Genomic DNA, 24,422 nt, shown 5'->3' with positions numbered 1-24,422 from the left:
TCCAGTACTTGATACAGTGGCTGAAGTATCACAAAGCAGAAAATTTCCTGTCTCACTGACAGAATACATGTATAACATTCTTTACCCGTAACTATGTAAAGTGGAAGATGTCTTTTCCAAATATTTCCAGCTTCCTTTTTTAATGTTTTCAGCACTGTATCTGCACCTCTGAAATACCATGGAAAGGTATGCTAAGCATATGGATTTTTCCCGAGATCATATCGTGAAAAAAAATCTTCCTGCGTCCTAGCATCATCAGAGCGTAGTACGTCAAGCTTGCAAGTGCAACAAAGCTTAACAACGAAGAACGGTAGTAAATCTCCGTGTACCGTTCTTATGGGTGTCTCTCGTGTGATATTTCTGCTTTAGTATTTTTATTCCCGTCTCGTAGTAACAATAAATAAGCTAAGCTTTCACAAGTTTTAATTACACACGACTGTCTGTCGGAACACAAGAACACAGACCTAATATGACCACCGTAATATTACGTATTCACACGTATAACTGTAATTTTTTAATAAAGATGTTATTCGAATTCTTGATATTTTTAACGGGTATATATTAAATTGTTTATACTCTTTTCTAACTATAAAGTATCACGTTGAACTAAGAGGAACAATGCAGATGTCCCTAGGAACCCAGTGCGTACCCAGACCCGTAGCACAATAAGTACATTTCATCACCATAGAGCGAAATGTTGCCTCAATAAAGGCTAATTCCGCTACGTGTGTCTTCGCTTTGATTCTGGTTTACAGTACGTTTTCACTGACTGGATTCTCTGTGCATCTCAGACGTCGAGAGATGTGTGAGGCTATTGTTCCAACTGGAGCCGATGTCTGCCAGGATGTGTGTGTATAGCGGGTGTCTGGTAAAGGCCTTCACAGTGTAGTTTATACTGTTTAGGCCGTCAGTATGATATCTGCCAGTGTTGCGCTCTAGTATCTGGTACCTGTGGAGAGAAGAGCGCGTCAGTGTAACGTGTGAAACTACAGTCACAGCCGCCCTTGTTTCGTCTGAGTGATGTGGAATATCATCAGTTTGACTGAGTTGAAGTCAAACTTCTCTTACACAAATAACCCGAACATGAGAGAGGAGCTTACGACGACGTTTCGGTTCGACTTGGACCATTTACAGTCACAGTATGACTTTGTAAATGGTCCAAGTCGGACCGAAACGTCGTCGGAACCTCCTCTCTCCTATATGCGGGTTATTTATTTGTGCATTTTTCCAGTCATGGTATTGTGCCTTTTTGTTATTTACAAGCTTCTCTTCTTCAAGCAGAAGACCTGATCAATATTAATTTAAACACATGAAGTCCTACACAGGGAAACATTTGATAAAGCTGTACATCACTTGAAACAACTTCATAAAGCTCTACACATTAGAACATGACGATAAAAACTCCTTACAGAGCAAAACACACCTCTATAAAACTCCTCCACGAGAGAAACATCGTTCCAATCAAAGCCATTTTTTCCTCTCCCGCTTTACCATTTCAACTCACCTGTTGTTATTCACAGGCTGAGGCTTGTGTTGGAGAGTCTTATACCTGGCGTAGTGTGAAGGATACCTCCACACAGACATGTCAGCGAAGGCTATACGTCTCCACATATCATCGTCCTCTCCTCCCCAACCCCAGTATATATTACTCCAGCCGTTCACCTTCCTCACGTGGGCCTCCGTCATGAGACAAGCGCCTCCATAGTAAGTATAGTACTTGAAATTGTAGGTCCTGTGAAAGTGAAAAACAAGTTAATCTTCCAGTGTGGACTAGTGGCTATCCTAGTCTGCGGGAGGATTGCATACTAGGATATAAATTATGAGGATTTGCTGGGATGGGAAACCAGGTGTTAATCTTGCGACTTCGAAGCTCAGATACAGCGACCTTTTTGAACCTAGGCTAGTAAATATACTGGATCATAGTTAAGCTTTCATTCCCGCTATGTAATTATCGTACAGAATAGTGTAGCAGCATACTGCTTATTAATTTTGTTTAACAAAAATAAATCTTAGCTTGGCACATGATCACTAAATTTGAAAATCATGTCCAAATCTCCAAAATATTTTTGAACACTATCTTGAAAGTGCAAATATTTACCAAGTTAGAGCAATATTTATAGATACGGAAAGATTACTAATTTAAAAATAGCAATGAGTTCCTAAGTTTTTCCCACCTTAGGCTGTTTTGCCTGGCTGTTTTGAAAGCATTTAAAAAAATAGTTCAGTATAGTTATTCCTCTTTTTTTTTGAGTTCACGTGGCGAATTTTTCTTCAATAATTTTTCTTTCCATACTTTGTGTATGGTATTTTGGAATGGTAGGGTGCTGAGATAGTCACAGTGGAGGGATACCGCTTCTCCAGGTTTACCGGCTAGACACAAGTTTACCAGCCAGATACAAATTTACCACAAAGACAAGTATACCACACAGACACAAATTTACCAGTCAGACACAAGTTTACTACACAGACACAAGTTTACCACAGACACAAGCTGACCAGCCAGACACAAGTTTATCACACAAACAAAGGTTAACCAACACAGGCACACTTCCCATGGGTCCCACCTCACCGGTATTTGGTGTTGGAGGTAGCGACTGCCAGGTGTCGTGGCTGAGCCGAGCAGTGATACAGGTGATAGTCATTCTCCGGCAACATATCAACGTCGTGGAAAGCGTAGCAGTCCCACGGTCCCTCCTTGCGGGACTCCAGAAAACCAACATTCAATAGGCGGGCTCTGTTGAACAGGTCCGTCCCTGTTTAAGAACAGAATGGTGTTGGAAAGAAACAGAGTATTCTGCAAACTGTATGGACGACAAATTATTTGTATTAAGACAACGTTTCGCTCAATGACTTAATCTAGTTGAGATAAAGCGCTCCCTAAATTAAACGTTGTCTTGGATAAAAAAGGAACAGTACAATGACTGGAACAATACACAAATAGAACATTAAAATGGCATAAAATACCGACAGGTTGTTAGGTAAGACACATATGCAACAGTTAGGTATCTTTATTTCGAAACGTTTCGCCTACACAGTAGGCTTCTTCTGTCGAGTACAGAAAAGTTGATAGAAGCAGAAGAGACTTGAAGACGATGTAATCAGTCCATCACCCTTAAAGTTTTGAGGTGGTCAGTCCCTCAGTCTGGAGAAGAGCATTGTTCCATAGTCTGAAACAATATGGAGTTGAAGTGACAGGATGGAGCCTTATATAGCGCCAGGAGGTGAGACGTAGGTCACTAGTAGAACGAAGTCTCTTCTGCTTCTATCAACTTTTCTGTACTCGACTGAAGAAGCCTACTGTGTAGGCGAAACGTTTCGAAATAAAGATACCTAACTGTTGCATATGTGTCTTACCTAACAATACACAAATAACCCGTACATAGGAGAGAGGAGCTTACGACGACGTTTCTGTCCGACTTGGACCATTTACAAAGTAGCACTAACATCGTCGTAAATTTCTGTGTGCGGGCTATTTGTGTATTGAAGCGTTGTCTTTGTACTACTCACCTTCCTGCTCAATGAGGTAGATAGAGTAGTTGAGCTGCTGACGCTGCAGGAACGAGTGCATGTGGTTCAAGAAGGTCCCAACCTGCATCACAAATGTATAAATTAGATTCCCGTGTAACGTTTCGAAACTTCTTATAATACGTTTCCTTCACCAGGAGCTTTTTCACTCCTGGTGGGTGAAACATCCTAATATAAGTTTGCAGTGGCAACTGGCCCGTGTCTATGGAACTGTTGTACCCACCTGGTATTGCCTGTCCCTGTACGGGACAATTATAGCCACCGACCAGCGAGCGACACAGTGTAGAGGCCAGGAAAACCCTCCTGGCCTCACTCCTAGCCCGTGCCTGGCCTCAGCTTCACTCACACTCACGTTCTCCTCCACCTCCAACTTTCCACCTACAGGGGAAGGAACACTGATAGAAGCGTCGCGTGGGAACACTCACTTAGAGAGGAATGTGTAGTTAAAGTCAGTTCTCTTATAAAGATTAGATTTGGTAAGGTTTGTCAGGAACCAGGACAAGTGTTTCCCAAAGCGGATTTTAGTCATATGACCTGAAGCTGGAGCTTCTGGTCATCTGATCGAGGCCTTCCGCTGGCTTACCCTCTACCCCCTTTAAAAAGTATGGGTATGAGTATAACCATTAGAGACATTTTTAGATTTTTTCTCCTATAAAACCCCTCGACATGGCAGTTTTTTGTTTTAAAAGTTAATGTAAAAGTGCAATGAAAATAGAATAACAAGTATTGCGTTATTCAATTCAGGATTTAATTTTCCAATCGCATTTACAAAAAAAAAAAAAATGAGATAGCTGACTTTATGTACAGAAATTTGTTTTATTAAAAAAAAAAGTGAAGAAATTAAAACTGTATGCAAGGTCCAATATCAAGGATCAACAGCCCTTCACCAGCATCAAGGTACCCCAGCTGAAGTTACTTACGGAGGTGTGGAGGGGTAGAGGGGCAGCCGGGAAGAACCCTGCGTGTAACACTATCTTCAGAAGTAGATTCTCTCATGCTGGCTTCCACACCAGCGCCTTCCGTGGAGACCTGAGGTAATTCTCTCGGGACGTCGCTGACATGCAGCAGCTGCAGGTGAGTCTGGTCCCTCTGCAGCACGCACAGCAGCAGCACCACTGTGGCTGATAGCAGCAGACACGCCTTAGCCTCCCAAGTCAGCGCCAGCCTCACCAGATACCCTCGCATACACCGCCCTACACCCATCTTAAATGCTATAAATACAACATCAAACTAGAAGTCCAGAGTACTAACGCAGTGGTACTCGACATATATACACACACATACCAGAGAACTAGAGTACTGACTTGGCCACGCCCATTATAAGTACATTGTTGGTCTAGCTAGAGTACACATGTAGAGGTCTTCAACGTCAAGAATACACTAGAGCACTGATGCACCAAACTTAACTTGAATACACTAGAGTTCTAGAGTACTCACGGCGCGGTATTCCATCTAGCGCCAAGTCTGTTATAATGGCAGGTCTTGAAGATTGGTGTGCCGTCACTCCACAATTGATGTACCGTCACTCAACTGATGTACCGTCACTACAACTGCTGTACCGTCACTTACAACTGATGTACCGTCACGTCACGTCAGACATGACACTCGGACCTGACTTGCTGTCTCCCAGAGAAGTACATACACTTCTCTCTTGATATCGTCACATCCTTGAGATACAGAAAAAATACAGCCAAAATATGTTAAAAGTATGTATCGTTAACGTGAAAATAATATGAATTTTTGATAGAACTGAAAACAGTCATTTTTTTCAGGGGGGTGAAGGAGTTATAATAATTACTATTATTGTTGTTGCTATACTTGTCATTCTTATCTTATTGTTTCTTCTTTCTCTTTTTTTTTAAGGTTCTTCCCGTGGGCTTATAATTAGCCGTAAATATCATATTCTCCGCCTTCTACCTTCCCTCATTCCTTCCCTTTTGTTAGAGGCGAGAAATTGGCCAAGAAATCTGGCTCATCACAGCGGTTAATGAGGCGCGTGTACCACCCACTTCCTGGTTGAGTGTAGGAGGGAGGACCTGGTGAAGCTGACTTGTTGAGTAAGTTTATTCAGGTATACACAAATACAGTTACATAGAATTATCATACATAGCAGCATATGTGTAGAGAACCTGGGATAACCCAAAAAAGTCAGACAGAGTGACTTATTTCCATTGAGGTCCTTTTACCTTATTATTATAATATAAAGGTTATAATATTTTCTTATTATTCTACAATGAAGATAACATCTTATTATCATACTAAAAAGACTATCTACAATACGAGGGTCATTACTAGGAATAAGGTAAAATTTACACGTATGTTAGCTAAAAAATAGACGTGTAAATTTTACCTTATTCCTAGTAATGACCCTCGTATTGTAGTCTTAATGACCCTCGTGTAGTAGATAGTCTTTTTAGTATGATAATAAGATGTTATCTTCATTGTAGAATAAGAAAATATTATAACCTTTATATTATAATAATAAGGTAAAAGGACCCCAATGGAAATAAGTCACTCTGTCTGACATTTTTGGGTTCTTAACCTTTTTTTACGATAATGGATTGCCCAGTATGTTCCCATAACCCCTTCACTATACTGTCGAAGTCATCATCAGTAGTTCTATTAGGTACCAGTATGATTTCAAAATATGTCAGTAGCTTGGTTTTACTTTACACATGCACAGCTCAAAGAAAATAATAAGGATTTTATTATATTTATTTATAGAAAAACGGTAAATCACTAGCGAGATTTTTTGCTTTTTTTTTGTGCACTCGCTGATTGGTTAGCAGCCTCGCCGCCTCAGTTCCTATTAATAATCGAGATATTTTATTCTACTCTAACAAGTATTTTTTTTAATTGTTCAGAGATGGAGTCCAATACCCCCATTATTTGGTTCCCATTCCACCAAGGGGTATGGACACCCCTGGTTAAGAACCCCTACACTAATGGTTCGTGACAGTCTCACACTAGTGTTTCGTGATGGTCTTATCCTAGAACACACTAGTGATCCTCTGTTCTAAAATATAAAGTAGAACTTACGGTGAAATGACTAACAAATAACTAACAAATGTAATTAGAGCCATTGTGGCCTCTATAATATGTTGTTTGTGCGCTGCCGCTCACAGGATGAGCTGCGGGTGCACTATAAACTAGCCTCTCAGGGGACAACCACAGCTAACCTTAGCCTCAGTTGCCTCCTGAGAGGCTAGTTTGTTGCGCACCCGCAGCTCATCTTGTGAGCGGTAGCGCACAAAAACAGGATCACAGAGGTCAAAATAGGTCTTTGTCAGACCCCACTGACCACTGTTACATTGATAGAAATATACTGTAGCTGTGTACAATACAATACGGAACTAGTCTAAAAAATGATAAGCATTTCTCATAATTGGGTTGTAGTTTCCTCTATAAAAAGTTCATTCATCTAGTCGATGTAAAATGTGGATATAACATCAATATTTTAGATATCCTATCGTTAACGATTAAGTGTTTTGACATATCCTGCATGGAGGCGTCTGAAAGGCTGGCTGTTTGGACACTAAGATATGCCGAGATGTTCCCGTATATGACTCTTTGTTCACACATCTCCATACAAACCTCACTGCTAGATATTTATAGCCTCGTCTTAGTGTAGCAGTAACTACTACTGCCAGAGATACAATATTATAGCCTCACCTTAGTGTAGCAGTAACTACTACTGCCAGAGATACATAATTATAGCCTCGCCTTAGTGTAACAGTAACTACTACTGCCAGATACATAATTATAGCCTCGCCTTAGTGTAGCAGTAACTACTACTGCCAGAGATACATAATTATAGCCTCGCCTTAGTGTAACAGTAACTACTACTGCCAGAGATACATAATTATAGCCTCGCCTTAGTGTAGCAGTAACTACTACTGCCAGAGATACATAATTATAGCCTTGCCTTAGTGTAACAGTAACTACTACTGCCAGAGATACAATATTATAGCCTCGCCTTAGTGTAGCAGTAATAGCTACTGCCAGAGCTCTATACTTATAGGCAATCTACCGACCTTTTTACTTTCTCCCTAGATACTGACACTTTTCATTATAATCGATAATGGATCTGCTAATTCCTATCTGTACTATTCTACTTTCTTCAGGCTCGTTTCCTAGTTCCTTTCTAACAATGTTTCTTAAACTTATGTTTTGAAAAACAAAACCAAACTACTCAACATTCTCTTTATTTAACGTTTGTTGAGCTAGCTCATCCATTGTGTCATGCTCCTGGAGGTCTATGTGAGCGGGGAATCCACAATATCTTGAGTTTAATCCCTTATTAATTTAAGACATTAGTGTCAGGATGCGACCCACACCAGTCGACTAACACCCAGGTAACTACTTACTGTTAGGTGAACAGGGACAATAGGTGTAAGGAAACATGTCCAACTTTTTCACCCTTACCAGGGATCGAACCACGGACACTCAGTGTATAAACTGAGTGCCCTACCAACTAAGCAATAGGACACTCCTATTTCCTGACGAATACACTCCTATCTTGATTTCGTTTACCTCTTCGCATAGCTGGGTGGCAATGGTGAACACAGATACAGTTTACTGGAAGGTACATATCCTCCCCACCAAACTCTTCACCCCCATCCACTACCCCACACTTCTCCGTCAGGTCAGCAATGATCTCGTAGACCTAGACTGTACATTCCAGAATAAGTCAGGTTGTCTGACTTTTTTGGGTTATCCTAGGTAATTTACAATATATATATATATATATATATATATATATATATATATATATATATATATATATATATATATATATATATATATATATATATATATATATATATATATATATTATCGAGGAGGCCTAATAGGGAATACCTCCTAGGAATACCTTCCAGAAGTATGCCTAACAGTATACTACAGACACTGCTATTCTCCCTCTACGTACTCATACCTGGAGTTTACCTGGAGAGAGTTCCGGGGGTCAACGCCCCCGCGGCCCGGTCTGTGACCAGGCCTCCTGGTGGATCAGAGCCTGATCAACCAGGCTGTTACTGCTGGCTGCACGCAAGCCAACGTACGAGCCACAGCCCGGCTGGTCAGGAACCGACTTTAGGTGCTTGTCCAGTGCCAGCTTGAAGACTGCCAGGGGTCTGTTGGTAATCCCCCTTATGTATGCTGGGAGGCAGTTGAACAGTCTCGGGCCCCTGACACTTATTATATGGTCTCTTAACGTGCTAGTGACCCCTGCTTTTCATTGGGGGGATGTTGCATCGTCTGCCAAGTCTTTTGCTTTCGTAGTGAGTGATTTTCGTGTGCAAGTTCGGTACTAGTCCCTCTAGGATTTTCCAGGTGTATATAATCATGTATCTCTCCCGCCTGCGTTCCAGCGAATACAGGTTTAGGAACCTCAAGCGCTCCCAGTAATTGAGGTGTTTTATCTCCGTTATGCGCGCCGTGAAGGTTCTCTGTACATTTTCTAGGTCAGCAATTTCACCTGCCTTGAAAGGTGCTGTTAGTGTGCAGCAATATTCCAGCCTAGATATAACAAGTGACCTGAAGAGTGTCATCATGGGCTTGGCCTCCCTAGTTTTGAAGGTTCTCATTATCCATCCTGTTATTTTTCTAGCAGATGCGATTGATACAATGTTATGGTCCTTGAAGGTGAGATCCTCCGACATGATCACTCCCAGGTCTTTGACGTTGGTGTTTCGCTCTATTTTGTGGCCAGAATTTGTTTTGTACTCTGATGAAGATTTAATTTCCTCGTGTTTACCATATCTGAGTAATTGAAATTTCTCATCGTTGAACTTCATATTGTTTTCTGCAGCCCACTGAAAGATTTGGTTGATGTCCGCCTGGAGCCTTGCAGTGTCTGCAATGGAAGACACTGTCATGCAGATTCGGGTGTCATCTGCAAAGGAAGACACGGTGCTGTGGCTGACATCCTTGTCTATGTCGGATATGAAGATGAGGAACAAGATGGGAGCGAGTACTGTGCCTTGTGGAACAGAGCTTTTCACCGTAGCTGCCTCGGACTTTACTCTGTTGACGACTACTCTCTGTGTTCTGTTAGTGAGGAAATTATAGATCCATCGACCGACTTTTCCTGTTATTCCTTTAGCACGCATTTTGTGCACTATTACGCCATGGTCACACTTGTCGAAGGCTTTTGCAAAGTCTGTATATATTACATCTGCATTCTTTTTGTCTTCTAGTGCATCTAGGACCTTGTCGTAGTGATCCAATAGTTGAAACAGACAGGAGCGACCTGTTCTAAACCCATGTTGCCCTGGGTTGTGTAACTGATGGGTTTCTAGATGGGTGGTGATCTTGCTTCTTAGGACCCTTTCAAAGATTTTTATGATATGGGATGTTAGTGCTATCGGTCTGTAGTTCTTTGCTGTTGCTTTACTGCCCCCTTTGTGGAGTGGGGCTATGTCTGTTGTTTTTAGTAACTGTGGGACGACCCCCATGTCCATGCTCCCTCTCCATAGGATGGAAAAGGCTCGTGATAGGGGCTTCTTGCAGTTCTTGATGAACACGGAGTTCCATGAGTCTGGCCCTGGGGCAGAGTGCATGGGCATGTCATTTATCGCCTGTTCGAAGTCATTTGGCGTCAGGATAACATCGGATATGCTTGTGTTAACCAAATTCTGTGGCTCTCTCATAAAAAATTCATTTTGATCTTCGACTCTCAGTCTGGTTAGCGGCTTGCTAAAAACTGAGTCCTATTGGGACTTGAGTAACTCACTCATTTCCTTGCTGTCATCTGTGTAGGACCCATCTTGTTTAGGTAGGAGCCCAATACTGGACGTTGTTCTCGACTTTGATTTGGCATAGGAGAAGAAATACTTTGGGTTTCTTTCGATTTCATTTATGGCTTTTAGTTCTTCCCGCGATTCCTGACTTCTATAAGATTCCTTTATAAACCTTGGTAATAAATACCGACAAGTTGGTTTAGAAAGACACGTAAGCAAACACTATAACATATTTATTAGAAAACGTTTCGGTCCTGGGACCTTGATCACTTCTAACATACAGATGTATGTATAATGTTCGCCAAGACCGTAGTCCTGGCACGGGTCTCAATCTTGCGATGACCCGTCTCTGGCTCCCGAGGGAGAAAGGTTTCTACAATGATGCGACATATGCTGTTCAAGCACTCTTCTGGTCAGTTCAACTGGTGCATCTCATAAGCGACAACACCGTATGTACTCCTAACTATGGACACTAGCGAGGAGGAGGATATGTCGTTATCACAGGTAACAGCTTGTCTGGTTCGTTGACTCCATGGTACACTAGTGTGGCCGCAGTCATCTCTGGTTCCTCTTCGGGAGGGAATATCACTCCTAGTTGCCTGCGGAGTGTCTCAGTAACTTCGCACTCCAGAAGATAGTGTGTTAGGGGCCGCTGGACAATGTGCTGACAGTACTGGCACATCTCCTCCTCAGCCTTGCCTACCATCATCTTGGCTGTGGGAAAGCCCAAACGAAGCCGATGGATGGCGGTACACTGCGCTCTGGACCAGCTTCTATCATATGGAGGGGGTTCTCCCTGAGTCGCTGCTCGGTACCACTGTTGAGATGGGGTATCACCTAAGACCTCCCCGTAAGTTTCATGGCTCTGGCAGCCACCAGTTTGGTCTGTCGTAGGCTGATTGGGACAGTAATCCCAACATGTGGATAGTCTGTTGCTGCCTTGGCTGCATCATCTGCCGCCTCATTTCCCCGGATGCCAGCATGGCTGGGGATCCAGTTCAATGTCGATCTGTTACCCTGAACTTCTAAGGCTGTCATTATGCTCAGGATCGATGTGATGAGGTGAACATTGTCCTGTCTGACGCCGACGGTGCCTAGAAACCTCACTAATCGCCGTCACCGACACTATAGAACGCAACACTGGAAACTACAAAATTTCAAAAACATTGGCATACATGATACTTAAGCAGCACCAACCCAACAACACAGGAGTCACATGATTTCATCGTCTACCCGTCCTCATCATAGGTAGAGGTTGTTTTGATAAGGACCTGCCTCGCATGGGCCAGTAGGCCTTCTACATTGTTCCTCCATTCTTATGTTCTTATGACATTCCTCAGGTCACGTGCGTCACATCTCACTCTCCGCCTATATATATAATGTCTTTCTACCTCTGTATGTTATAAGTGATCAAAGGTCCCAGGACCGAAACGTTTTCTAATAAATATGTTATAGTGTTTGCTTACGTGTCTTTCTAAACCAAGATTCCTTTAGCTTAAGTTCGATGCTTGCTATTTCTCTGACCAGTGTCTCCCTACGCATTTCAGATATATTGACCTCTTTTAGCCGCTCTGTTATTCTTTTCCGTCGCCTGTAAAAGGAGCGCCTGTCTCTTTCTATTTTACATCTCCTTTTTCTTAGAGGAATAAGCCTTGTGCATACATTGAGTGTCACCAAGTTAATCTGTTCTAGGCATAAGTTGGGGTCTGTGTTGCTTAGTATATCTTCCCAGCTTATATCGGTAAGGACTTGGTTTACTTGGTCCCACTTTATGTTTTTGTTATTGAAGTTGAATTTGGTGAATGCTCCCTCGTGACTAATCTCATTATGTCGGTCTGGGGCTCCACGCATACATGTCTGAACCTTAATTATGTTGTGATCTGAGTATATTGTTTTTGATATGGTGACATTTCTTATCAGATCATCATTGTTAGTGAAGATGAGGTCTAGTGTATTCTCCAGTCTAGTAGGCTCTATTATTTGCTGGTTTAAATTGAATTTTGTGCAGAGATTTAAAAGCTCGTGTGAGTGTGAGTTTTCATCAGAGCTGCCTCCTGGTGTTATTACTGCAACAATATTATTTGCTATATTCCTCCATTTTAGGTGCCTTAAGTTGAAATCCCCCAGGAGCAAGATTTTGGGTGCAGGAGCTGGAAGATTTTCCAGACAGTGGTCAATTTTTAACAGCTGTTCCTGGAATTGCTGGGATGTTGCATCCGGAGGCTTGTAGACTACCACAATGACTAGGTTTTGGTTCTCGACCTTTACTGCTAAAACTTCCACTACATCATTTGAGGCATTAAGCAGTTCTGTGCAAACAAGTGACTCTGCAATGTACAGGCCAACCCCCCCCCCCCTTTTGCCTGTTCACTCTGTCACATCTGTATAGGTTGTAACCTGGGATCCATATTTCGTTGTCCAAGTGATCCTTTATGTGGGTCTCAGTGAAAGCCGCGAACATTGCCTTTGCCTCTGCAAGCAGTCCACGGATGAAAGGTATTTTGTTGTTTGTTGCTGGCTTTAGACCCTGTATATTTGCAAAGAAGAATGTTATCGGACTGGTGGTATTGTAACAATGTCTGTATTCGTATTTGTATTGATAACTATCGCTATCAATACTCATATATGTATTGATAACTGTATTCATATCAGTTCCTCTACCTGTATTCATATTTAAGGGTATTCTAGGAATTCAGAACAATTTACGGAGAATTGTTATTATAATAAAAAAGAAGCGCTAAACTACAAGGGCGAGAATCAGTCATACAACGTGCCGAGGCAGATCTAAACACCGTTCATTAATCTCAATGGGAACGGAAGAGGGCAAGGTGAATACTCGAGAAGATATATGCGTATTATATGCATAGCGTGACCAAAGCATATACATTTTTTTTATATATCTTTGATATGTGTGTGTGTGTGTGTGTGTGTGTGTGCACATGGCGTGGGAGGGCAGAGCCCAGGAGGTAGCTGAACTAACGAGGCTGTTGGGAGGCAGTCGTCGAGACGCACCGTTCAGATGGCGGGACCTACTTAGTTTTCTTTGTTACAGTACAACATGTACAGTACATGTGTCAAGGGAATCTCAGTCTCTCTCTCTCTCTCTCTCTCAAAAAGTTGTATTTACTAAAATCTATGGGTGAATTTTGTGTCTGCGTAAGTCAGGTATGTTTTTTTTTTTTTATCACACTGGCTGATTCCCACCAAGGCAGGGTGGCCCGAAAAAGAAAAACTTTCACCATCATTCACTCCATCACTGTCTTGCCAGAAGGGTGCTTTACACTACAGTTTTTTAAACTGCAACATTAACACCCCTCCTTCAGAGTGCAGGCACTGTACTTCCCATCTCCAGGACTCAAGTCCGCCCTGCCGGTTTCCCTGAACCCCTTCATAAATGTTACTTTGCTCACACTCCAACAGCACGTCAAGTATTAAAAACCAGTTGTCTCCATTCACTCCTATCAAACACGCTCACGCATGCCTGCTGGAAGTCCAAGCCCCTCGCACACAAAACCTCCTTTACCCCCTCCCTCCAACCTTTCCTAGGCCGACCCCTACCCCGCCTTCCTTCCACTACAGACTGATACACTCTTGAAGTCACTCTGTTTCGCTCCATTCTCTGTACATGTCCGAACCACCTCAACAACCCTTCTTCAGCCCTCTGGACAACAGTTTTGGTAATCCCGCACCTCCTCCTAACTTCCAAACTACGAATTCTCTGCATTATATTCACACCACACATTGCCCTCAGACATGACATCTCCACTGCCTCCAGCCTTCTCCTCGCTGCAACATTCATCAGTCAGGTATGTGTATTCTCCAATTTGTACTCACCTACTTGTGATTGCAGGGGTTAATTCAAAGCTCCTGGCTCCGCCTCTTTGCTGATCACTACTAGGTCCTCTCTCTTCCTACTTCAAGAGCTTTATCGTACATGTACTCATCTAGCTGTACTCACCTAGCTGTGGTTGCAGGGGTCGAATCACAGTTTCTGCCCCCGCCTCTTCACTGGCCGCTACTAGGTCACTCTTCCCGCTCTACCAGTATCTGTCTATGCGTACTCACCTAATTGTGGTTGCAGGGGTCGATACTCAGCTCCTGGCCCCGCCTCTTCACTGAGTGCTACTAGGTCCTCTCTCTACCTGCTCCATGAGCTTTATCATACCTCATCTTAAAGCTATGTATGGTTCCTGCCTCCACTACCTCACTTGCTAGGCTATTCCGCTTCCTGAGTACTCTATGACTGAAGAAATACTTCCTAACATCCCTTTGATTCATCTGGGTCTTCAACTTCCAACTGTCACCCATTGTTTCTGTGTCCCGTCTCTGGAACATCCTGTCTCTGTCCACCTTGTCTATTCCACGCAGTATTTTGTATGTCATTATCATGTCTCCCCTAACCCTCCTGTCCTCCAGTGTCGTCAGGCCGATTTCTCTTAACCTTTCTTCGTAGGACATTCCCCATAAGCTCTGGAACTAACCTTGTCGCAAACCTTTGCACTTTCTCTAATTTCTTGACGTGCTTGATCAAGTGTGGGTTCCAAACTGGTGCTGCATACTCCAGTATGGGCCTGACGTACACAGTGTAGTGTCTTGAACAATTCCTTACTAAGGTATCGGAACACTGTTCTCAGGTTTGCCAGGCGCCCATACACTGCAGCAGTTATCTGGTTGATGTGCGCTTCAGGAGATGTGCTCGGTGTTATACTCACCCCAAGGTCCTTTTCCTTGAGTGAGGTTTGCAGACTTTGGCCACCTAGCCTATACTCTGTCTGTGGTCTTCTTTACCCCTCCCCGATCTTCATGACTTTGCATTTGGCGGGGTTAAATTCGAGGAGCCAGTTGCTGGACCATGCGTTCAGCCTATCCAGGCCTCTCTGTAGTCCTTCCTGATCCACATCTGATTTAATTATCCTCATTAACTTCACATCATCTGCAAACAGAAATAGCACTGGTCCTAGGACTAACACCTGTGGGACCCCGCTCGTCACAGGTGCCCACTGCGATACCTCGTCACGTACCATGACTCGTTGTTGCCTCCCTGTCAGGTATTCTCTGATCCATTTCAGTGCTCTTCCTGTTATTCGTGCCTGATCCTCCAGCTTCTGCACTAATCTCTTGTGAGGAACTGTGTCGAAGGCCTTCTTGGAGTCCAAGAAAATGCAATTTACCCATCCCTCTCTCTCGTCTTACTTCCTTTACCTTGTCATAAAACTCCAGTAGGTTTGTGACACAGGATTTGCCTTCCCTGAATCCGTGCTGGTTGCCGTTAATAAATCTGTGCCGTTCTAGGTGCTCCACCACTCTCCTCCTGATAATCTTCTCCATGACTTTGCATACTATACATATCAGAGACACTGGTCTCTAGTTTAGTGCCTAGTTTCTGTCTCCTTTCTTAAAAATGGGGAATACATTTCCCGTCTTCCATACCTCAGGTAGTTGCCCAGTTTCAGTGTGTGTGTGTGTGTGTGTGTGTACTCACCTATTTGTACTCACCTATTTGTGGTTGCAGGGGTCGAGTCTTAGCTCCTGGCCCCGCCTCTTCACCGGTTGCTACTGGGCCCTCTCTCTCCCCGCTCCATGAGCTTTATCAAACCTCGTCTTAAAACTGTGTATGGTTCCTGCCTCCACTACGTCATTTTCTAGGCTATTCCACTGCCTTACAACTCTATGACTGAAGAAATACTTCCTAATATCTCTCTGACTCATTTGTGTCTTCAACTTCCAATTGTGGCCTCTTGTTTCTGTGTCCCCTCCCTGGAACATCCTATCTTTGTCCACCTTGTCTATTCCACGCAGTATTTTATATGTCGTTATCATGTCTCCCCTGACCCTCCTGTCCTCCAGTGTCGTCAGGCCGATTTCCCTTAATCTTTCTTCATAGGACATTCCCCTTAGCTCTGGAACTAACCTTGTCGCAAACCTTTGTACTTTCTCTAGTTTCTTGACGTGCTTTATCAAGTGCGGGTTCCAAACAGGTGCTGCATACTCCAGTATGGGCCTGACATACACGGTGTACAGTGTCTTGAACGATTCCTTACTAAGGTATCGGAATGCTGTTCTCAGGTTTGCCAGGCGCCCATATGCTGCAGCAGTTATCTGATTGATGTGTGCTTCCGGAGACATGCTCGGTGTTATACTCACCCCAAGATCTTTCTCCTTGAGTGAGGTTTGCAGTCTTTGGCCACCTAGCCTATACTCCGTCTGTGATCTTCTGTGCCCTTCCCCTATCTTCATGACTTTGCATTTGGCAGAATTAAATTCGAGAAGCCATTTGCTGGACCAGGTGTCCAGTCTGTCCAGGTCTCTTTGAAGTCCTGCCTGGTCCTCATCAGATTTAATTCTCCTCATTAACTTCACATCATCTGCAAACAGGGACACTTCTGAGTCTAACCCTTCCATCATGTCGTTCACATATACCAAAAATAGCACTGGTCCTAGGACCGACCCCTGTGGGACCCCGCTCGTCACAGGTGCCCACTGTGATACATCATTACGTACCATGACTCGTTGTTGTCTCCCTGTCAGGTATTCTCTGATCCATTGCAGTGCCCTTCCCGTTATATGCGCCTGATTCTCTAGCTTCTGCACTAATCTCGTGTGTGTGCACATGTGTGTGTGCACATGTGTGCGTGTGTGCACATATGCGTGTACAGCATAAGAACACGAGTCTACAATATGTTATTAAACAGATGTTTGTGGGTCAACACATGCCAGTGACCAACCACGAAGTAAAACCATATGTTCCAGTACCGTCTGACATCTGTTCTTCATTGCTACTCTAATTGATTCTGCATTTTACACACACACAGAAATAAAGATGTATAAAATATATTCAAATTAATCGTAAACTCCTGGAGACAGTGCGAAAGGCCCAGAGCTGCAACCCAACTCCCTCACGTGATTTTGTTATCATATATAGGTGAAAACTTGCAGTGAGTTGCATTTAATGGCTAGTCTAACATTCCAAAGTCGACATTGGGTGGCAAAATCAAATCAAATCTATACTAATATATGCAATAAGATCACAGTAAACAGGTGATATCAGAATATGCAAAACAACCACTGTGAAAAAATAGTGAAATTCAAAGCGCATTCGTGATTTCTCACATTATCAAGGAACTATGATAATGTTCCTTGATAATGTAAGAAGTCACGAAAGCGCTTGGAATTTCAATATACTTTCACAGTGGTTGTTTTGCACAATTAATATATTTATTCAAAGCAAAGTAAACTGCACGTGAGCAATGACTACACGTGGTCACACAAAAGCGTTTTTTGGGAGGATAATGAGGTCTGATCCCAGGAAGGGTAGAGTAGTTCCATTTCCTTCAATCAAGAGCCTTTAGCTATCATAGAGGCTGGTGAAGGATATGCTTCCCTGGAGAACCTCGTCACACACCACCAGCAGCGGGTAGTAAGTTGGTAGACAACAGCCATCCATGGAGGTACTACCGTTCTCTCAAGGAAGCTTATAACGGAAGCCTATTAAAAGTTTTGCACCTTGGAAGGCTCGCTGGTTTTCTCTTCCTGACTCGTGGACATGACAGGTAAATCTTACGAGTTCTTACTGAATTTATAATTCACTTTTCTCATGACTACAGTTATGTTGTGTTTCTGGTTTAGATATACGATGCTGGGCCACCATTAACGGTTATAACGGATAATACAAATTCTATTTTTAAATCATGATTATAATTTTTAAAGGGGTGGAGGGGTAAGCCAGTGGAAGGCCTCGGTCAGATGGCCAAAAGCCCTAGCAGTGGGTCATCTTATGCCTGAGACCCGAGTCAGGAAACACTTGTCCTGTATCCTGACAAGCATTTCCTAACCTAACGGATAACAGATATACGTCTTAACAATGTGATGGATCAGCTGGTGTCAGTCTCACTGTTTCAGATTAACAAGAACGTTTCTTGTTTCTTGTTCAGAAGGTGTCCCGTAGCTAGGTTGGTAGCACACCTGGCCCATATATTGAGGTCTGTGGTTCGATCCCCGGTACGGATGAAACATTGGGGCGTCTTTCTTTAAGACACCTGCTGTCTATGTTCGCCTAGTATTAAAACGGGTACCTGGGTGTTAGTCGACTGGTGTGGGTCGCATCCTGAGAACAAAATTAACCTAAGTTGCCCGAAAAGCTCTGCATAACAAGGGGCTTTCTATATAGTATGTCACTGATATCAGCTATGGTCTGTATAAGTTGTATCATGTACTTATAAATGAAGATTATTATTATAGCGGTAACTAGGTAAGACGTGTGCAACTATTAGATGTCTGTATTTCACTTACTGTATAGGCGAAACATTTTATAAAGATATGTAACTGTGGCATGTGTCTCACTCATCTGCTTGTGGCTACTGTATACTACTTGTACCTGAGTGTTAGTTGACTAGGTCTGATGTCAGCAGCTGTAGGCCTGTTAGTATATTCAGTGTGATGTCCAGAATTCTCGAGAAGGCGGTGTACTGTCAAGTAGTTAGGTATCTTAATGACAAACACATTCTCCATAGTTACCAATCAGGTTTCAAAATATCTTACTCGACTGACACCTCCCTAATTAATCTGATGGACTACCTGAGAAATGAAATGTCACTAGGGAATCTCATAGGTATGGTGACCTCAGACTTGCAAAAGGCCTTCCATACCATCAACCATAATATATTATGTAAAAAATTACGAGCTATCGGCATAGGGTCTGTAGACTGGCTTAAGTCCTACCTGAGCAACAGGAAACAAATTGTCAAGATCAAAAACATAATCAGAACCCCTGCCGATAGCATGTGGAGTTCCCCAAGGTAGTAAGTATTCTGGGTCCCTTATTGTTCCTCTGCTATGTGAGTGACATGCCCCTCAGTGCCAAGTGTAAGCTTCTGCTGTATACAGATGATAGTGTTTTGTTAGTGTCAGGTAAAGACCCACAAGATATACGTTATATACTATCGCTAGTACCAGAGTCCTGCAGCAAATGGTTAGTAGACAACAAATTATCGTTACACCTCGGGAAAACGGAAGCTATACTCGACATGAAAAATAAACTGAAACGAATAAATAATATTAATGTCCAGTGTAATGGGGAACCCATCACTTCAGTATCCTCAGTGAAATACTATCTGGGAATCCCCTTTGACCCAAGCATGTCAGAATTGATAGGGAACTGTGTAGCAAAGAAAGCAAATGCCAGACTAAAGTTCCTCTACAGACAGGCTCTAAGGACACTATGTCTAGCTCTTACACAGTGTCATATAGATTACTCTTGCTTTTCATGCCTTAACAAAAATACTGAGATAGACTACAAACCACCCAGAACAAAATGGTAAGATTCATCCTGGACCTGGGTCCAACAGAACATGTAGGCCAGGATGAATTACAGCAACTGGATATACTGAATGTTTTTTTTTTTTTTTTTATTCACCGGTATTCTCCCGGCCCGGGTCTTTTCCAAGTAGTGGTGACCCGGCCTTGGCTCCCTATCTGGGGAGTGTCTCGAGACTTAAGTCTCCCATGGGAGGAGGTACAAGTACCTCCTCATCTTTGGGACCAAGTGTCCCCAGGCCTAGCCACATTCCCCGCCCTCACGGGGCTCGTAGGGAAAAGCTAGGCCTCTGGTCTGCCATCTACCCCGCCTCAAAGGGGCTCGTGGGGATGGCAGTCTTATGAGCTGCAGATGGTAGCAAGCTCAGACTCTCTTACAACTGAATATTGAAGACAGAGTAAAACAACTGAAATTAAATCAAGTTTATAAAATTGCTCACAGCAAGTATAGTACTAGGGGGAGAGAGCACAACTTTGTAGTACCTACAGTCAGTGGTCAGGCTTCAAATACATTTTACTGTACAGTAATACAGGAGTGGAACAGACTGCCCGCACATGTCAAAGCTTGTCATAGAAGGAACCAGTTCAAGAAGAGAATCAAACGGTACCTAATGAATGTAGCTACAGAAAGGGAGGAGAATGATTTCTTGTATAGCTACTTATATGTACCTATTGCTGTGATCTGGTCCTCTTTTTAATGTTAATGTAAATAACTCAGTTTACCTTAGTATTTTTTATTATTATTATCACACCGGCCGATTCCCACCAAGGCAGGGTGGCCCGAAAAAGAAAAACTTTCACCATCATTCACTCCATCACTGTCTTGCCAGAAGGGTGCTTTACACTACAGTTTTTAAACTGCAACATTAACACCCCTCCTTCAGAGTGCAGGCACTGTACTTCCCATCTCCAGGACTCAAGTCCGGCCTGCCGGTTTCCCTGAATCCCTTCATAAATGTTACTTTGCTCACACTCCAACAGCACGTCAAGTATTAAAAACCATTTGTCTCCATTCACTCCTATCAAACACGCTCATGCATACCTGCTGGAAGTCCAAGCCCCTCGCACACAAAACCTCCTTTACCCCCTCTCTCCAACCTTTCCTGGGCCGACCCCTACCCCGCCTTCCTTCCACTACAGACTGATACACTCTTGAAGTCATTCTGTTTCGCTCCATTCTCTCTACATGTCCGAACCACCTCAACAACCCTTCCTCAGCCCTCTGGACAACAGTTTTGGTAATCCCGCACCTCCTCCTAACTTCCAAACTACGAATTCTCTGCATTATATTCACACCACACATTGCCCTCAGACATGACATCTCCACTGCCTCCAGCCTTCTCCTCGCTGCAACATTCATCACCCATGCTTCACACCCATATAAGAGAGTTGGTAAAACTATACTCTCATACATTCCCCTCTTTGCCTCCAAGGACAAAGTTCTTTGTCTCCACAGACTCCTAAGTGCACCACTCACTCTTTTTCCCTCATCAATTCTATGATTCACCTCATCTTTCATAGACCCATCCGCTGACACGTCCACTCCCAAATATCTGAATACATTCACCTCCTCCATACTCTCTCCCTCCAATCTGATATTCAATCTTTCATCACCTAATCTTTTTGTTATCCTCATAACCTTACTCTTTCCTGTATTCACCTTTAATTTTCTTCTTTTGCACACCCTACCAAATTCATCCACCAATCTCTGCAACTTCTCTTCAGAATCTCCCAAGAGCACAGTGTCATCAGCAAAGAGCAGCTGTGACAACTCCCACTTTGTGTGTGATTCTTTATCTTTTAACTCCACGCCTCTTGTCAAGACCCTCGCATTTACTTCTCTTACAACCCCATCTATAAATATATTAAACAACCACGGTGACATCACACATCCTTGTCTAAGGCCTACTTTTACTGGGAAATAATTTCCCTCTTTCCTACATACTCTAACTTGAGCCTCACTATCCTCGTAAAAACTCTTCACTGCTTTCAGTAACCTACCTCCTACACCATACACTTGCAACATCTGCCACATTGCCCCCCTATCCACCCTGTCATATGCCTTTTCCAAATCCATAAATGCCACAAAGACCTCTTTAGCCTTATCTAAATACTGTTCACTTATATGTTTCACTGTAAACACCTGGTCCACACACCCCCTACCTTTCCTAAAGCCTCCTTGTTCATCTGCTATCCTATTCTCCGTCTTACTCTTAATTCTTTCAATAATAACTCTACCATACACTTTACCAGGTATACTCAGCAGACTTATCCCCCTATAATTTTTGCACTCTCTTTTATCCCCTTTGCTTTTATACAAAGGAACTATGCATGCTCTCTGCCAATCCCTATTTACCTTACCCTCTTCCATACATTTATTAAATAATTGCACCAACCACTCCAAAACTATATCCCCACCTGCTTTTAACATTTCTATCTTTATCCCATCAATCCCGGCTGCCTTACCCCCTTTCATTTTACCTACTGCCTCACGAACTTCCCCCACACTCACAACTGGCTCTTCCTCACTCCTACAAGATGTTATTCCTCCTTGCCCTATACACGAAATCACAGCTTCCCTATCTTCATCAACATTTAACAATTCCTCAAAATATTCCTTCCATCTTCCCAATACCTCTACCTCTCCATTTAATAACTCTCCTCTCCTATTTTTAACTGACAAATCCATTTGTTCTCTAGGCTTTCTTAACTTGTTAATCTCACTCCAAAACTTTTTCTTATTTTCAACAAAATTTGTTGATAACATCTCACCCACTCTCTCATTTGCTCTCTTTTTACATTGCTTCACCACTCTCTTAACTTCTCTCTTTTTCTCCATATACTCTTCCCTCCTTGCATCACTTCTACTTTGTAAAAACTTCTCATATGCTAACTTTTTCTCCCTTACTACTCTCTTTACATCATCATTCCACCAATCGCTCCTCTTCCCTCCTGCACCCACTTTCCTGTAACCACAAACTTCTGCTGAACACTCTAACACTACATTTTTAAACCTACCCCATACCTCTTCGACCCCATTGCCTATGCTCTCATTAGCCCATCTATCCTCCAATAGCTGTTTATATCTTACCCTAACTGCCTCCTCTTTTAGTTTATAAACCTTCACCTCTCTCTTCCCTGATGCTTCTATTCTCCTTGTATCCCATCTACCTTTTACTCTCAGTGTAGCTACAACTAGAAAGTGATCTGATATATCTGTGGCCCCTCTATAAACATGTACATCCTGAAGTCTACTCAACAGTCTTTTATCTACCAATACATAATCCAACAAACTACTGTCATTTCGCCCTACATCATATCGTGTATACTTATTTATCCTCTTTTTCTTAAAATATGTATTACCTATAACTAAACCCCTTTCTATACAAAGTTCAATCAAAGGGCTCCCATTATCATTTACACCTGGCACCCCAAACTTACCTACCACACCCTCTCTAAAAGTTTCTCCTACTTTAGCATTCAAGTCCCCTACCACAATTACTCTCTCACTTGGTTCAAAGGCTCCTATACATTCACTTAACATCTCCCAAAATCTCTCTCTCTCCTCTGCATTCCTCTCTTCTCCAGGTGCATACACGCTTATTATGACCCACTTCTCGCATCCAACCTTTACTTTAATCCACATAATTCTTGAATTTACACATTCATATTCTCTTTTCTCCTTCCATAACTGATCATTTAACATTACTGCTACCCCTTCCTTTGCTCTAACTCTCTCAGATACTCCAGATTTAATCCCATTTATTTCCCCCCACTGAAACTCTCCTACCCCCTTCAGCTTTGTTTCGCTTAGGGCCAGGACATCCAACTTCTTTTCATTCATAACATCAGCAATCATCTGTTTCTTGTCATCCGCACTACATCCACGCACATTTAAGCAACCCAGTTTTATAAAGTTTTTCTTCTTCTCTTTTTTAGTAATTGTATACAGGAGAAGGGGTTACTAGCCCATTGCTCCCGGCATTTTAGTCGCCTCATACGACACGCATGGCTTACGGAGGAAAGATTCTTTTCCACTTCCCCATGGACAATAGAAGAAATAAAAAAGAACAAGAGCTATTTAGAAAAAGGAGAAAAACCTAGATGTATGTATATATATATATGCATGTGCGTGTCTGTGAAGTGTGACCAAAGTGTAAGTAGGAGTAGCAAGATATCCCTGTTATCTTAGCGTGTTTATGAGACAGAAAAAGAAACCAGCAATCCTACCGTCATGCAAAACAGTTACAGGTTTTTGTTTCACAGTCATCTGGCAGGACGGTAGTACTTCCCTGGGTGGTTGCTGTCTACCAACCTACTACCTTAGTATATATCCTTTTATTGTCACTGCTTGTCACATTCTTGAGTTACTTAGCTCTTTTTACCTTTAAGGTTTAAATAATAAGTCATATGCTGCTATGTGTGATAATTTATGTAACTATTTATGTGTACCTGAATAAACTTAATATTATGGGTGACATCCTAGGGAAGAGGATTAAATAATCCCCTTAAGGCAATAAACCAAACTGATCGCTTCTCTTGGGTTATTACTAACCTTCCGGGTTACTAACGAAAATATAATCCTGTGCTAGGTGTAGGAGAGGCGGTGAGTTAGGTTACTAGTAGATCTCTCAAAACACTGGCACTGCCACTGGTGGCTGGATCACAACTAACTTCCACTGATGTGACCGCTCTACCAGGACCCTCAGCACTGTTGTACAAGTACTCCCCTACTTTGTATAATACACCTCCATTCTTCTTGTACACTAGGTTAGGTTTGTCAGGAAACAGGATAAGTGTTTCCTGACGCGGGTCTTAGGTGATGACTCGACGTTGGAGCTT

At 42.7% G+C, this 24,422-nt stretch overlaps 1 protein-coding gene across 1 annotated transcript; it reads right to left on the bottom strand.

Annotated features, from left to right (window-relative positions):
* Positions 1-550: 550 nt before the first annotated feature.
* Positions 551-24,408, bottom strand: LOC128701344 (beta-1,4-galactosyltransferase 4-like). Its single transcript, XM_053795025.2, has 7 exons — positions 24,136-24,408; positions 4,446-5,192; positions 3,749-3,903; positions 3,508-3,589; positions 2,570-2,753; positions 1,505-1,732; positions 551-949 (listed from the first exon to the last, which is right to left on the bottom strand). Exons 2-7 carry the CDS (start codon positions 4,726-4,728, stop codon positions 763-765), a joined length of 1,119 nt encoding a protein of 372 aa, XP_053651000.2. The 5' UTR covers positions 4,729-5,192; positions 24,136-24,408; the 3' UTR covers positions 551-762.
* Positions 24,409-24,422: the final 14 nt, after the last annotated feature.

This window comes from Cherax quadricarinatus, chromosome 72, assembly GCF_038502225.1.
Source record: "Cherax quadricarinatus isolate ZL_2023a chromosome 72, ASM3850222v1, whole genome shotgun sequence".
NCBI lineage: Eukaryota > Metazoa > Arthropoda > Malacostraca > Decapoda > Parastacidae > Cherax > Cherax quadricarinatus.
This window is presented reverse-complemented; position numbering and strand designations above follow the sequence as displayed.

Excerpts from the sequence above, each read along its gene's own strand:
- LOC128701344 (XM_053795025.2), bottom strand. The coding sequence starts at position 4,728 with ATGGGTGTAGGGCGGTGTATGCGAGGGTATCTGGTGAGGCTGGCGCTG. Across the intron at positions 3,904-4,445 it reads CTCTACCCCTCCACACCTCC|GTGGAAAGTTGGAGGTGGAG; the intron begins GTAAGTAACTTC and ends CTTCCCCTGTAG. Across the intron at positions 3,590-3,748 it reads ACAGGGACAGGCAATACCAG|GTTGGGACCTTCTTGAACCA; the intron begins GTGGGTACAACA and ends TTTGTGATGCAG.